Consider the following 16,106-nt stretch of genomic DNA (forward strand, 5'->3'; position numbering starts at 1 on the left):
AACAGTCACTTAATGACAGGGAGGAGCAGCAAATCTAAGGGAGCAAACTGTTTGCATGGCAGCACATGCAGTGTTAATCTAAGCAAACAGTCATTGGACTGCCATTAGGACGGTAATATTTTACATTCCTGGGCAGGGACGGGTAATAAAGTTGGGAAGAAGAGCAATTGCAATAAAACTGTAAAGGATTGTGTTTTGGCGGGGTCACAGAAAGCATGCACAAAGCAAATACGGTCACTCAAAGACAGGGCATTATTTTAAGATCCTCATGCATTGAGGGTTTTATTACCTTGTATTTTTTGTATTCTGACTTTATTCATGAATAACTTATGAATATTAAACATCCAGGACGTACAGCTGAGCATGTAAAACTTTTAGCTAATCAATCCATCCAACACTGGGTAAGGGTGCATATATCAGTGTGAGTCTGGACCTCTGGGACCTCATGGCTCGCTACAGCCATGGTCAAAAAGCTACTTGAGGTCGAGCTGGGAAGCAGAACGTTATCATCGCTACAAAACCTAATCTGTGCTACACACTTGTCTGGAGAGGCCTCTTATCAGGGAGTGACAAAACAAAGGGAACAAGTAGGCCCTTGGCTGCAGGGGGGACAGTGAAATTGTCATCTGTGAAAGCAGGAGAGACCTCATCAGCCTCAAACTTAAGGGTGAAGTCACGGCTGACACAGTAGATGGTATCGTCCATCGCCACACACTGGAAAGCGGGGCAGCGGAGAAGCCGTTTGGCGGCACACTCGTACCACAGTCGGGCCACAGTGTGATAGCGGTACACGCTAACCCCCAGAAGGGGGTTTACTTCAAAGCGATACACAAAGGGTCCCACGGCCACCATGTCTACAATCCTGTCTTTCCCGCTTGCTAGCAGACTCCCCCTCCAAATGTCCATTTTAGGGCTGTAGCGCAGCAGCATGCAACGGAGACTCCCCCCAGAGACAAACAGCTCCCCATTGCACACCATCACATGGTGGGCCACGGCGAATGTATCGTTAGGGAGAGGGGCCACAAAAGTCCATCTGTCCGATCGTGGGTCGTAGCGCTCAACTGAGGAGAGGCACTCCCCTCCGATGGCATAGACGTGGCCGTCCAGTGCAGCCAATTTGCAGCGAGGTCTGGCTTCATTCATGGGACTGATCTCCTTCCAAATGTCTGTCAAAGGATTGTAGCAAAACACTCGCTTTGAGGGGCTCATTTCACTCTTGATGCCTTGGCATTCCACTGCAACAAATAAGTAGTTATCCATTGTGCACATGGCACAGGCTTTGCTGATGACTTCCTGTGGGATAGGGCAAAGCGTTTGCCAAGCATCCACGCAGTCGTTGTAATAGTACACAGCACTAGACATTCTTCTCATTCCTCTCGTTTTCCTCGACACGTCTTGGGGGTCCATATCCGCCACCATAATGAATCTTTTTCCTCTTTCTCTTTGCCTCTGGAGTTGTTCCCGCTCGGCATCCGTGAGCCGCCCATAAAGGTTGCCGTCCCGCAGGACCTGGAGGTAGTTGTCGGACATGAACCTGAGTGCTGCTTGCTCCACAGAGCTCTGCCCATGTTTTTTGGCAAAGAAGAGTGCCTCTAAACAGTTACCCAGATCCAGTTGACTTTTTAGAGTTTCAAAATCTGGAGTTTTAGTGGAAAGGTGTAGCAAAGGACTCACTAGTCCAGCTGCTAGATCAGATCCATTATTCACATTGAGGCATGTATTGTTTGTGGAAGGACTGACTGCCACGGGATCAGTGCTGGTTGAGCCGACAGAGGATGGAGGTGGATTTGACAATTCTGACAGCTCCGCAGCAGCCAGATAGCTTTTCTTGCGTAGGGGTACAGACCCTTGCAAGGACCTCAGCTTTTGTTTCCCGAGAGAGGAGGATTCCTCAGTAACATCAGGGTCTGCAGAAGAAGGAGAATCTGTCATGCTGCGATTGCTTTCATGCTCTGCTCGGGACTCAGATTTCTTCTCATTCTTACCCAGCAAGGTGTTCGGGTCTGTAGTATAGTGAGACGAAGTCTCCACATAGTATTCGTATATCTTCCCACGCACTATCTGGTCTTCTGGAGTGTCCACTACCAGCTTGGCATCCTCCACCCTGACCTTTGCCTTGGAGTGGAAGCTTGAGTAGACACCATGTTGCTCCAAGTCCTTCCTCAGTTCTCTGTCCACGCCCGTACTGCCCTCCAACTTCTTCAAAAAGCAAGGGGAACGTCGGCCTGTTGCACTGGCTAGCCCGTTTTTTTTTGGATAAGGAAGGTCCAGAGACGAGCCGGTTGAAGTATCGCGGGAGGCCACCAATGCCTGGTTTGGAAATGAAGATATCTCTGCTTCTTTGCCAATATGTTGAGTACAGTGTGCCACATTACCAAGTTCTTGGGTTGAATAATCTTCTGCCTCTCTGGTGCTGTCAGATGATGGCTCATCAGCGAGCAAAAGTCCGTGTTGTTCGTCATCGGTCCCCGTGCCCTGCAGGGCTGTCTTGCACCTCTGGCAAGTCTGTGGTGCTTTGCTCTCCTGGACTGGGCTTTCTTCTGTGTACCTGGAGCTGTAGAACCTGTAGGCCAATGACACCAGAAGCATTGTTGCCACAGAAATACTCATCTTGAGCAGCAGCTGCATGTCGAATTGGACTCCTAAAAGGTCTGCAATGGCCATGGTGGCGTGGAGGGGTGGTGGCAGTAGCGGTGGCAGCGGTGGGGATGGCGCTCGTGACCGGTTGACTGATCCTTTTGTTAAGTGCTCTCAGCTGACGACTGCATGTCGGCTAGTTTTCATTTCAACAGAGCTCCCGTCATTCGATGACTGCTGTTCTTTGCCTCCAGGTGTAAAATGAAACCTGCAGTGGTATATTTGCATCTCTTTGAAGGCGGGGCTTGGGTCATGCAACACCTGAGGGGAGTCAGATGCTGATTCAACAGATGGAACTGCACACTCACCAAAGATCAATATTTGGCAAAGTCATTCACTCAGTACTTCAGTCTTTTTCCAGAGGAAGAAAACATTTTGCTACCATTTTTGTTGGTGTATTTCTCACTTGCTGTGTAAACATTTGATGTTTTATTACTGACTGGCTCAGTTGCCCAGCACAGCTTGAACAGCAGGGTTTAAATAAAGGGCGGGGTGGGAGGATAGGTGACATTTATCAAATCCTTAACAACCAGGATACATGTGTTTGCACAGTTATGCCTCAACTTTCAATCAATGGAGAGAGCATCCACAGTGAAAACTAACAGCTTCTTTCAGTTTCGTAAGCTGCATATGCAGTACATCTTGCACTGATAACACACTGAAGAGAGCTTATGGTCCATAACAAAACTCAGGATTTCAACTCGACTCTGTGTGTACTTTCAACCCTACGCAAACTGGTAGCAAGAAAGACACTTCGCTCTCTTAATAAACACTTACCACCGTCAACAATGTACATAAACACTCCTGATCAACACTTTAAGGCCAGTTGAAACATTACAAGAATTTACATTTTTTACTGTTTGATTTCAAGTAGGCTCTAGACAGAACTTCAGATAGATAGATAGATAGATAGATAGATAGATAGATAGATAGATAGATAGATATCACATTATCCATAATCCATAATAAACTTAATCACTTCATCACAAAATAAAACAACCAAGGCAAGACAGGAGAGATAAGCAAAATGAGGAAATAGAATAAGAATAAATACAGGTTGCTCATTAAGAGGTTAACCAAAAAAACAGGCAAATTCACTTTGGTTAAAAAATGTTTTTAGATTGTTTTCAAATACTTCTCAGGCCCATTTATTTATTTATTTGTTTTTATTAACTGAAAAACATTTGCGTTCTTACCTTTTATCGGTATACGGAGTACATGCACCCTTTCCTTCTCCAGGAAAAGGTGTGATACTTTGTTGTAAAAGACTGATCACCTCTTGGTGAGGTTGGGTATGTAATCCTCCATCTTGGCAGTCAAATTAATTCATTCATTCAGCAGCGCATAACAAATATCTTGATTGACTTGTTTGTAAATCTAGCTCTAGCCGGCACTGCTGTTTGTGTATTTCAATAAAGTAAAAAAAAAAAAAAAAGACTGGCTTTTCCTCACTAATTGTATTGTTTTTTACTGTATTTCATTGGCAGTAGGCGGGGCTTGCACATGAAGCCGAGAAGCCACGTTTCTGCCTTGTATTTGATCAGGTAATGTGCAAATTCAGAGAGTTTTACTTAAGGAAATGTGAAAAACGATTGGAATCGTACAGAAAATATATTTATAATACAGTCAATCGACATATATTAATATTTTGTTAATGTTATGATTCGTTTTTTTGTTGTTTTTTTTAAATCATGACAAATGAGCCTCACATGCCTCACCTGAGGCATCACTGGAACAAGGACATGGCACAATCGTATGGCAACGTTTTTTTAGTTAAACTGGACAGAAACAGCAACATTTTTGTTATTTGTTAATGTGATAACAGCATCTTGTGGACTACGCTACAAAACGTAGAAATCCAAGAACGATTAGAACTGAAACCAAGGTCAAAAGTGCTGTACAAGACCCGTATTGTTCTGTTGGCAGAATCTTTATCTTATTTTAATTGATCTATCTTACAATTGAGCTTGGATTTCCACATTTTGTATTATCACAAGTGGAGACGCGTTACTTACATTGTGTGAAATTTCAAAGCCGCGTATGTGCCAACATTGCCAACAACTGGCCTGGAATGCTTATTACAATCTATTGCTTTTGTTTTGTTTTTTCAGCGTTCCCTTCGAACATGAAACTTTGTTTAAACACAAACACACACACAAAAAAAAAATGTGGTCATGTAAATGTGCCCAAAATCACCAAATATGGTTCCGACAGAGCTGAAAGGGAAAAGGAAGGACATGCATTAGTTTTAACAGACGGGATAATTACTAGCGTTATGTAACCCAATGGCTTCCAGTACATAAAACAACATGAAGGAAACCAGAGTCTTCAAGCAGGGTTAACTTAATGAATAATTCACAGGTGGTCATCTATGACGCTCTGCAGATTGCGTTGACTTTTGCTCCCAGCTCAGATGAGCTGTAGGCCGGTAGGACAAGGTGATTGTCTATGGGCGAGCCACCTTCACCTCCTTCTCCTTGAAGGAGAAAAGATCCCTTAGGAAGAGTGGAGGTTAATGCAGCCCTCTGCCATGGCAGAACAATCCAAATATGGATGAGCAGCACACGTCTGCATATATACGAATCTATCATCAATAATTATGCATTATTCACTCAGACATAAAGAATAATGCTGGCATTATGGAGAATCATGCATCTGTAGCCACACTTTCACCCATCAAGTCCACCAAAACATGCGATGTGTTTCTTCTTGGCAGGCATATTTTTATAGAAATTGGTAATGTGAGCATAACCTTCAGAAAAACAGCAATGATAAACATATTAAACTGTTGGAGGCAACAAAGACAAGCATCTGGAAAGTATTCATACTCAGTTTTCTCTCAATGAGAGGCCAACAGTTTTGTCGTCCCTGCAATTTTATACTTAATTGCTTCTTATCCGTGGGAAGTGCAAAAAACATCTTGAACAATCGTACGACTCATTTAACAATAACTTTAGCGATCCAGAATGCATCAACCTCTTCTATTTGGATTTATTTCTTTATTTGCCAGTCTGGTGACGATAAATCAGGAAAAAAGCACCAAAGTGCCACTTGAATTCAAATGGAAATGACAAATTATGACGAGATACAGTCGAACATTCATGAGTGCACTCAGCTTCCCTCTCCGAGCTCAGGCCTCTTAGTGATATTATAATCATGTTAAACATGACGCAAGGCAGCGCTCCGCTTTGCTGGGGTACCATTTGCATCACACTCTTGGAAGGTGAGCTGATGCTGATGTTGGCTCCTCTCTGTTTTCAGCAAACATCCTTTAAGCCTTCGTCAACTCCTGCATGTTGTGTCTTTAGACTACAGCTTATAGATGAGCTATTAAATAAAGAACAACAATGGCTTATGCTGCATTCGTTTAACCTTCCAGTGGACACACATTATCACTCTCCTTCAAAGGTCATTCTTTACTGTAGTTGAGCTGCATGAAATAGAGCCATGCTGCATAAGACATGCAGCAATGTGCAATACAGAACTGAGCTCACCGGTGACAACATTGGGTACACCCACACAATCGAGTGAGGCAACGAGGGATTCATGTAACAGTACCTCTCTTATTGCGTTTGTAGTTTGCAGTGCACAATTGTACTGCGTCCTACTGTGGCGTGTTTCTATTAACGTATTTGCAGATGCACTTTGAGGAATATTTCACAAGAGGGGCCTCCACCGTAACAGACGCACTGCATTGAAAAATAAACACCACGCCTCCTATAAATGCAAGATGTGTTCCTCAGGACGTTAAAAAACAGGTCATGCCAGTAGTTAGCCACTATTTGATGCATTAAATGTCATTATCATTCGCACAAGTGTAAGGTGCCTGGTACTTTCTGAAGTTGAGTAAACACCAGCAGCCACTTTTTGAGGAAATAAAGTATTTTGCATACCATATTTAGCTACTTCAGTGTCCAAAAATTTGAAAAAGGTCCCAGTATGTTAGGGTGACCATTCAGTGTGTCCCAAAAAATGTATACACTTGCTGCAACAGTCTGTCATGGCAAGTATCATGAAGACTTTGAAGAGTTTTATTTTCAGCAAGATGGGGCACCTCCACACTGTCATCTAGACCCTTCCTTGATGAGATCTTGACAAACCGATGGATTGGAGGGAAGGGTTTCATTGAATACCCTCGCGTCCACCAGACCACCGCTAGACTTTTTTTTATGGGGATACCGAAAAGACTACGCTATGAGATCTGCAACGGTCGCTGAAGTGAGAGCGGTCATTGAACGTGAATGCACGCAGATACCAGTGGAGTTGTTTCATGATGTGTGCGCTTCCATTGCTTGGCATTGTCAGCAGTGTCTGGACCAGAAGGGATGTCATTTTGAGAAAAGGCAGTGACAAAACAACATAATTATGTTTGTAAATTCTTGTACATTTTGAAAATCGAACAAATTAGAATAAACAACTAATTTACAGCCGCACGGTGGCCTAGTGGGTAGCATGTTGGCCACACAGTCAGGAGACCGGGAAGACTCGGGTTCGAATCTCCGCATCTCTGTTTGGATGCATGTTCTCCCCGTGCGTGTGTGGGTTTTCTCCGGGTACTCCGGTTTCCTCCCACATTCCAGAGGTTGATTTACGACTCCAAATTGTCCATAGGTGTGAATGTGAGTGTGAATGGTTGTTTGTCTATATGTGCCCTGCGATTGGCTGGCAACCAGTCCAGGGTGTACCCCGCCTCTCACCCGAAGTCAGCTGGGATAGGCTCCAGCATACCCGCGACCCTAGTGAGGATAAGTGGCATAGACAACGGATGGATGGAACTAGTTTACAATTACAGTATTTAAAGTGTGTATATGTTTTTTTTGGGACAGCCTTACTAAAAACCAGGACAGTCGGCCCGGCAAAGAGAAGTTTACTGAAAGATGCCTTATAGTTTCAATACATTTCAAGTATTCCTCTTCTCTATGGATAGAAAATGACAAAATACTATCTATAACCAAAAACACAAATTCCAAAGAAAGAACTTTCAAAAACCAGCACGAAAACAGAAGAACACAGAAACCTGAGGTTTTGGAATGTAACCGATATGTGCGGGAAAAATGTGCCCTCTGAAGTCGCAAGAACTTCCATGACGTCCCAGGTTTTACGAGACTTCAACTCAGCAAGCATCAGAGGATTAACTCTGTGCATGTTTGGCTTTTTCTTTGGCTTTTTGGCAACACAAATGACAAATGAAAAAAGCCACCCACACGGCAGCCCACATTTTTATCGTTTTCAAAAAAAAAAAAAAAAAAAAAAAAACTCAAGAAGGCCAGGACAGGACGTGAAATCAAGACACGTACCCTACAGTATGATAGGGTGACCAAACGTCCTATTTTCCCAGTTCATGTTTTCACTTCCTGTCCTGGCCGTCCTGTTTGATTTTTTTTTATTTTTTTGGAAAGTGATGAAAATGTCCTGGTTTTCATTTGTTTTCATTCAGCCATTTCATTGACCAGCATTCATGTGACGTCATCCTGAAAGGCTGTCGTGTGGGTGGATTTTTTTTTTTATTAGTGTCGCCAAAAATCCAAAGAAAAAGGCAAAACATAAGCAAGTTAATCCACTGACACTTCCTGAGGTCAAGTCTTGTAAAATAAGGGACATCATGCACAATGGATGCTCAAATTTCCAAGTTCCTGTGACTTTAGAAGGCATATTTCTCCTTAAAAATATTGGTTACATTCAAAAAATGACATATGACCTCAGCTTCCTGTGTTCTGTTTTTTGAATAGTTTTTGTGATGGGCGTTGAAGGTTCTCCCTTTGGAATTTGTGTCTTTGGTTACATACTGTAGTGTTTTGTCATTTTTCTGTCCATACTCGAAATGTGTTGAAATTCGAAGGCATTTTTGAGTAAACCTCTAGTATCTCACTGCCGGGCCAAGTGTTTTGGTTTTTGGTACTGAAATAACGGGCACCCTACAGTGTGATACATTGCAAACTATAACCACATAATAAACATTGTTCAATACTGGAAATACCTTCTAGTATCAATCAACAGTGAGCGTTATTATCTTTGTAAAAGCAGCATTTTTTAGCTGTTGTATTGACCTTGAGACCTGTGCAGGTGAACCTAGAACACAAATGTCTAAAAGTAAAGCCAAGGCATGTGAGTTGTATCACCTCTCCACTTTAATACAGCCGAAATGAAACAAATGCAACAACCCTGTTCAGGCCGGCGTGGAAATGGCGGCTAGAATGACGCGTCTAATCTCGCAAACGTCTGGGTGAGAGTTACGTACACACAATGTAGGTCACATAAGATAGCATGACACAAGTAAATATATCTGCAGCGGCACAGCCTGGCGATAAGGAGCTGCTGCAGCAGCTGGAAAAGAAAAAGGAGAGAGAAAAACAAAACAACTTTCACATGCACCACAACCCTGAAAACATTGGACATATGTGAGAACACTTCCAAGGCATACTGGTATTAAAAAAAACAAAACAAATGGGATAAGCTGTTCAGGTTTTTGTTCTGTCAGCCAAGGTTTAGCTGTGATGAATGAAGTACAAACAGGTGAACTCCAAACTCAACTGTCCCTCAAGACAACCCGATAAAACCTCTTTTAATTATCTGCATTATTTACACTGATGTACACAAAATACACTGAACTCCCAATTCTTTTGTACATTCTAAGCCATCCAGAAGAAACGAAATAAAACAGTTGAACAGAGTATAGATTGTTCTCTTGGCGCATCTGTGTTGGTCCCTCCCACCCCTTGTGGTTCAGCAGCTCGGTGCTGATCTGGAGCATCCCAGGACGTAGAGCAGATGGGTGCCGTGGCTTTTTGGCACAACAACCCGAACCACATTTCCGCCGCAAATCAATGAAACATAGACGTATAAAACAAACAAAAAAAATATCCCAATGCCGTCTTTCCAGGTTTAAATCAACTAATTTTATTGGTCAACAGGCAGACGTGGGACAAGGAACAAAAAAAAAAAAGAGATGGAACTGGGGAGGGATAAATGGGAAGATGTTGTCATGTTCATCACTTTTAACTTGGTTATTATTTTGTTACAAAAATGGGAGGAGTGCCATCTGGTGGCTTTTACCGACTGACGTGTTCTGTTGATGGCTGGAGAACACTGGCAAGGTTGTGGAACGTACATTGATGTTTTGTTTCAAAGTGTGTATGTGTGTGTGTGTGTGTGTGTGTGTGTGTGTGGTGGGTAAGAAGGGCAAGTATGTGTTCGAGTGAGAGAGTTTTCACGTCAATTCCACAGTCACTGTGAGGACGACCGCCATCCATGTGAGGCCAACCACGTCCACGTTGGAGGCTCTGTCTGCAAAACAAACAAGAATCGTATATGAAAGTTGCATGCTGTCGTTTGGTGTGGTAAGTTCCATTAATACGGAGCCCCTATAGCAGGGGTGTCAAGGCTTTTTCCGCCAAGGGCCACATACTGCAAAATGAAAGGATGCAAGGGCCACTTTGATATTTTGTAAACCCCCAAAATCATGTAGATTTAATAAGTTGTATAGATTTCAAGAAAAAGCTGCATCTCAGCTTTGTGACGTAGGTGAAAAAGCTTTGGTGTTTGCTCTTTTTCCCCCCATTTTTACTGTTGTTTTTTTTTTTAATTTAAATTTTCTAAATATTTCAACTTTAATCTCATTTTCTTCTCATAATATTTTGACTTTATTCCCTAACCTAATTTTCCAAAATGATTATTTTGTTATAATTTATTTAGTTTTTGTTTCTCATAATATTACAATTAAAAAAACAACTACATATTTTTTCTTGAATATTTGAACTGTATGGTACTAAAATGACATTATTTACCTTATAATATTACAAGTTTATTCTCAGAAAATTGCAACTTTTTTTCTCATTAGACTTTCATTCATTTTTCATTTGTGAGTTTAAGAATTTTTCTCTCAATATTTTGACTTTATTCTCATAAAATTACAGCCATTTTTTTTTTTTTTTTATTGCTGCTGTTAAACAACAAAAAAAATCCAATTATTTCAACTTTCTTCTTGTAAATTTGCTTCAGCGGTCATGAGTCAGGATCCCGCAATAGTTTCTCTGGATTTTTGGTCGGTTTCTCTTTATTTTTTTCTCTCTCTTTCTTTTTTCTTCTCTTATTTTCACCATATCCCTCAGGGGCTTATGGGCTCCGTATGTTAAAGGGCTTCACATGGTCACGGTTGCACAATTCAACATCTGAAAAGGAGTAGGAAGAAGCAGAGCCTATTTCATCCTACCCCTTCTCCATGTCTAGAATTCATTCACACCAACACGCACATGTTGACACTTACAGTACAGGCTTACAATATTTCACTTGCTTACTTTTTGGCATTTCTATTTTGTTCGTTTCCTGCATGTACAGTATATACTTTGTGCAGTTTTAAGGAAAAAAAAAGAAAATAAAATAAGAATACATTGTTAATAATACATTTGAACAACATGAGATCCTAAGGCCACCAAACTGGACTTCCTCGACGCCTTGGCGGGACCTACAAATTCTGTTCATGAAAATTATGAACAGAATCGGTGACAAAAGGCAGCCTCGGCGGAGGTCAAAGTTGACCGGAAACAGGCTCAGCTTACTGCTGGCAATGCGAAGCAGGCTCCTGCTCCGGTTGTACAAGGACTGAATGGCACGTAGCAGGGCGCCACCAATCCTGTGCTCCTAGAGCACCCCCCCCGTTCAGTGGATAGAACATAATGTTGCTGACCACTCTAAAGCATTCGCAAGTTTCATTTTTATAGTATTCACTTGAGAAGATGTCATGCACTCCAAATGTTTGCTGGTATGTGAGGGCTGGGGTATTTTATCCACACCATACTCCATTTTTACAGCCATTTTCTGCGTGTCTCACACTGTCACACAATATTAGACTACAACAACAACTGGATGTTCACGGTAAATATTCCAAAATGGGTTCATCCAACCGCGAGAGCATCCTTTGCGGTCCACGGCTATTGTACAGACGCAAATTGTCAGGCCATCTGTTTGTTTACACACACGATGAGACACTGCCAACCTCCTTTGCGACACTTGTGGGAGTGGTTTCTTTGTGACCAAAGATAATACTATCTCGCTCAATCCTTGTTATGCATATTTAAACAAACGTTATGTTTTTTGTGCCTAAATTAAGCATTTTCAAGCGTAAAAATGGCCAAATAAACTAAAGTACAAATATAAGGCATTCAGAAGATGCATTCAAAAATGTTGCGATGATATGTAGTATTCTACACTGGTCACTAGGTGTCAGTAATGTTACTGTAACGTTTGGTGAGACACATAAACACCAGACTTGATCACCAGAACAACAGGCTTTTATTGCGGTTTTTAATTCTCTCAAAACAGGCACAATAATCCCTAATATCAATAAATAAAAACACGGGCTGCTGTTACGGCTGTAACCCACACCATGATAAAACTGAACCACCAACGCCGCTTCCTGTCCACCCGCCACTCAGCTCCCCTAGGAAACACAGGGAATATCTTATTTAATCATATTATGTCTACTATATTGGGTAATACAAGTGTAAAGGTGACAATAGAGGTGTTACTTTATGTCTAGAGGGCTCTAATAATGTTAAAAACTGTATTTAGAAGGTCGTAAACAGGTTTTCTATTTTATACATTAGCAATTGTACTTTGTGGAAATTCACTTATCACGGTCGGGTCTGGAACCAATTAACTGCAATAAACAAGGGATTACTGTATTCACAACTTTATGCTTGTTAAATAAAAATACAGTTTCTAATATTTTGCCTTAATTCAATTATTATCACCACTTTTTAAATTCAAAAATTAATTAATTAGTAGATTTGACAAGACAACTTGTGCTTTGGCATGCGTAGGCCTGACATGAAGTTTGTCTGGCGACTGCGGCGGTCGTGTGCCCGCTTGCGCTGGGCGAGTAGTCCGATATAGAGTCGCCGGACGAGCGGGCACGTACGCGGTGACCTCCCAGGCCTTGTTGTACACCAATTTAACTAGCATGCGAGGCGTGTGTGCGTGCCCATGCCGACCCCATTCTGTCCTTGCTGTGACACAGCTGCTCCTGCGCTTATCGTGGCATTTGCATATTCAAATGTGTATCTCAGAGACACAGCTCGTGGGGGGAGCAACAGGAAGAAAGAGCAAATAAAGGACAGAGGCTGCATGCAAAAACAACAAAGCAACTATTTCAATTAAAGGGAGAGTGAGAACGAGCAAAGTTGAACATTTTCCCCCAACTTGTGTCATTCCGATGGCTCCTCTTGCCATCTGCTCAGTAAGCTGCTCCCACGATGCACCGGGACAAACATGGCCGTCACACTTTTGCTAAAGGCATTATGCAGTCAGTCCATTAAAATGCATTTGCCTCTTCATCAAGTGCTGCTTTATTAAACGACAGCTTATGTGTGTGTTTTCCAGAGGTTACACGTTCATTTGCATTGTTAATGTGTGGTTGATAACACAGGGTTATTTAACAAACAATAATTGACACGTCATTACTGCTATGCTCATAAAAGCAGTTTATCGGGATTACACAGGATATTTTTGTCCTGATTTTATTAAGTAAGGACGGTTCCTTCCCTCCTAGCATAATAACACCAGAGCCTGATTGAAAATCTGAATATCTGTTCCACTCCAGTCCCACAGGTGGCGGTAATGCACAAGATAGGACATATCTACTGCCTCTCGTTGGGTGAAAACACTCCAGGACCTGCACTGTTGTGCGAGCCATTACTAAATCTGATGGTTCCTTCTTTGGCTCATGCTCTGCCCCTCCACAAAGTTTTGTTATGCCAAGTAAAGCAAACCTGGGGCCTGATGCGGCCTGCCAAGGTGATGGTCTTATTTGTGTATGGAATCCTCAAATTGCCCCCCACAAAGCCCAGATTCCTACTCAAGTAGGAGGAGCTGGGTACACCCTGGACTAGACACCAGTCAATTGCAGGGTGGAAAATTTAAGGGTGCGTTCACATCCTGTTCCCATCCAACAACGTATTCTGTTGTATTTGCTCTGTTAGCGCGGTTTGTTTGGTCGAGTGTGAATGCGATCATCCAAACCCTGGTGTGCGTTAAACAAGCGGACGCTTGTAAGTGAATGGTTGGTTTCACCTGAGCTCAAATGTGAACAGTCCAGCGTTAAAATGACAGCAAAAAGCATACAGAAATTGGAAATATGTAATCAAAAATGCAAGTGAAAGTGCAGCTGGCACCTTCCACAAAATAAATAACCATATAAATGATCAACTGACTGCAAATAATCCACAAGTTGCTGAAATTACTGTAAAACAGAAGAATAGAAGCTATGGGACAAGCAATCGAACCATGCCTCGCATGCTCAGCTGCGGGGGCCAGGAGAGGGAGGGGCAATCGCACAAGTCCATCACGGCGCAAATGACCTAGTGTGAGTACGCCCTTAGAAGCTTTTTGCAACAATTATGAAATATAGCTGAATGTAAAAATAATAAAAGGTGCTCCGATCGATCAGCCACCGATGAGTATCGTCCGAGTTTCGTGGAGAAGTACGTGATCGGCAAATGCCAATCGATGCCCTTCAAAAAACGATCACCTGCGGCTTGTACTATTGCAGCCTGTAGAGACCCCTGTGTGCAGTGTGGCAGAAAACCCAACGTATATGTCATTTGGGACAGTTTACATCCTGCAACACATGCCACGAAAAATATCTCGAAGGGGGTAGTGCGTCAAAATGTTTAAATTTAATACGACATTTGAAGAATGAACACTTGGAGTGTGGTGAGTTTTCGAGGCTCACGATGTGTTGCAGCCAACGCTGGGCAACACTCGCCCGTATGTGCGTGACAGTCCCAAGGCTAAGCAAATAACCCGAAAAATAATCGAATCTTCAGACTAGATGGCCAACCTTTCTCAGTGGTGGAAGACACCAGCGTCCACCAACTGCTCTCTCACTTGGAGACCCGCTACTGCTACCTGGAAGTCCTGCCAGAGCTCAGCGAAAGTCTCTAGTTTCACAAGTGAGTGAGTATATCTTCTCTTGAGAAAAGTAAGTAAAATATGTTTTTGTCTAAGGGCCCCGAACTGCCTGAATTGTCCTAACTTTTCCCCCCATATGGCGGCCCTGATCAATAGCGCTCATCATAAATAAACTGAAAAATGTACAGTTCATCCATGTAATCAGTATCGGCAGTGATCGGCTGATCTCACTAAACGGATGATCGGTATCGAAAACGGCAGCACAAAACCCTGATCGGAGCATCCTTAAAAAATAACGTATGTATTCAACCCAGCGTACGCCATTTTGGTTTGGAATATTTGAGTTACAGTACATCAGGTAATATTTTACTAAAGCTTCCCAATCAAGTAAAGTCCTACTGCACAGCCTTTGGTCCCATGAGCAGTGTGAATGTTCAGTGAACCACACAAACATGTGCACCAAATATACAAACATGCGCTTTTTTACATTTTTGCTCCAGACTAGACTACTGTACTACAAGTGCGAACGCAGGAAAACACCAAAGCCGGGATGTTTATCCAAGACTTCATCCATTTTGCTTCACATGCACGGCTCAGCTATACCAAAACATCAAAATCAGCATACCTTGTACTTTTAAAAGGGGCAGTTGTTAGGTAGGAAAAGTAAAAGATGGAAGCGGAAACAGAGTGGGAAAACGCCTCCTATCGCGACATATCGCAACACACGGGGCCACTCCATAATTTCGCACTTGAGTGGATGTGACAATTCTCGGTTCATCACGGAGGTCGGGTGAGCACAGAGGCCAAGATGGATCCCTGACATGACATTTTGAGCGCCAGAGGAATTAGCTTTTGTGATGCGCACACTTGCTGTCAGCACATGCAGGCTGTGGTGTCAAAATCACAGAGTGGGAGTTCAGTGATGCATTTTTAGCTCACACACCCACACAAAGCTTAGTCATTTGCGTGGTCGGAATACTTACTGTTCTGGCTCTGTGTGTTTTTCATCATGCTGGGGTTTTCTGTTGAAGACAGAAAAAGACAAAAGGTTGTTATTATTAACATTGCGGCGTTGTGACAAATACCTAGCCTGGTAATGGAATTGAGAACACAGTGCCAGTCTGGTGCCAAACATTTGGAGTAAATAATATATACATTTTAAATTTCTTAAGCATGAGTTATTGCAACGCAAAGCGATAAGAGCGCCTGCTGGGTATTAGCAACGCTTCAAAGTTACACATAAGGAGCTATTTTTGGATGCTGGATGTGCAGACACCCACTTCACTACATGTAAGTGGGGTATGCGTACACACAATTGGGTACGCCAATTGTGATGGGGGTAGGTGAATAAAAATGAAAAACAATTACCGCCTAACACTCACAATTACGAGTGTGCCTGAATGCCTCACAATGTGAGAGGAACACAGTAGAAAGGAGACAGAGCATGAAGTTGCTCATTGCTGTGTGTGCATCATATGGACTAATAAGTAAGTTTGATGATTATTTTGTGCATTAAGAGTTTTTAATCTTGAAAATTTCATTTATATTGGTGTTCCAATCCC

General features: G+C 42.4%; 2 protein-coding genes across 2 annotated transcripts in view; both read right to left on the reverse strand.

Annotated features, from left to right (window-relative positions):
* Positions 1 to 205: 205 nt before the first annotated feature.
* On the reverse strand, positions 206 to 3,522 carry klhdc7a (kelch domain containing 7A). The gene is made up of 2 exons (XM_054784808.1): positions 1,986 to 3,522; positions 206 to 1,907 (listed from the first exon to the last, which is right to left on the reverse strand). The coding sequence occupies exons 1-2, from the start codon at positions 2,662 to 2,664 to the stop codon at positions 532 to 534; spliced, it is 2,055 nt and encodes a 684-aa protein (XP_054640783.1). The 5' UTR covers positions 2,665 to 3,522; the 3' UTR covers positions 206 to 531.
* Positions 3,523 to 7,884: 4,362 nt separating this feature from the next.
* igsf21a (immunoglobin superfamily, member 21a) overlaps positions 7,885 to 16,106 on the reverse strand; it is a 229,489-nt gene continuing 221,267 nt past the window's right edge. The window contains exons 9-10 of the mRNA XM_054784820.1: positions 15,528 to 15,566; positions 7,885 to 9,921 (exon numbers count right to left, since the gene is read on the reverse strand). Coding sequence (XP_054640795.1) covers positions 9,845 to 9,921; positions 15,528 to 15,566 — 116 coding nt within the window. The 3' untranslated portion in view covers positions 7,885 to 9,844. The remainder of the gene's footprint in view (positions 9,922 to 15,527; positions 15,567 to 16,106) is intronic.

This window comes from Dunckerocampus dactyliophorus, chromosome 8 (assembly GCF_027744805.1).
Source record: "Dunckerocampus dactyliophorus isolate RoL2022-P2 chromosome 8, RoL_Ddac_1.1, whole genome shotgun sequence".
In the NCBI taxonomy this organism is placed as follows: Eukaryota; Metazoa; Chordata; class Actinopteri; order Syngnathiformes; family Syngnathidae; genus Dunckerocampus; species Dunckerocampus dactyliophorus.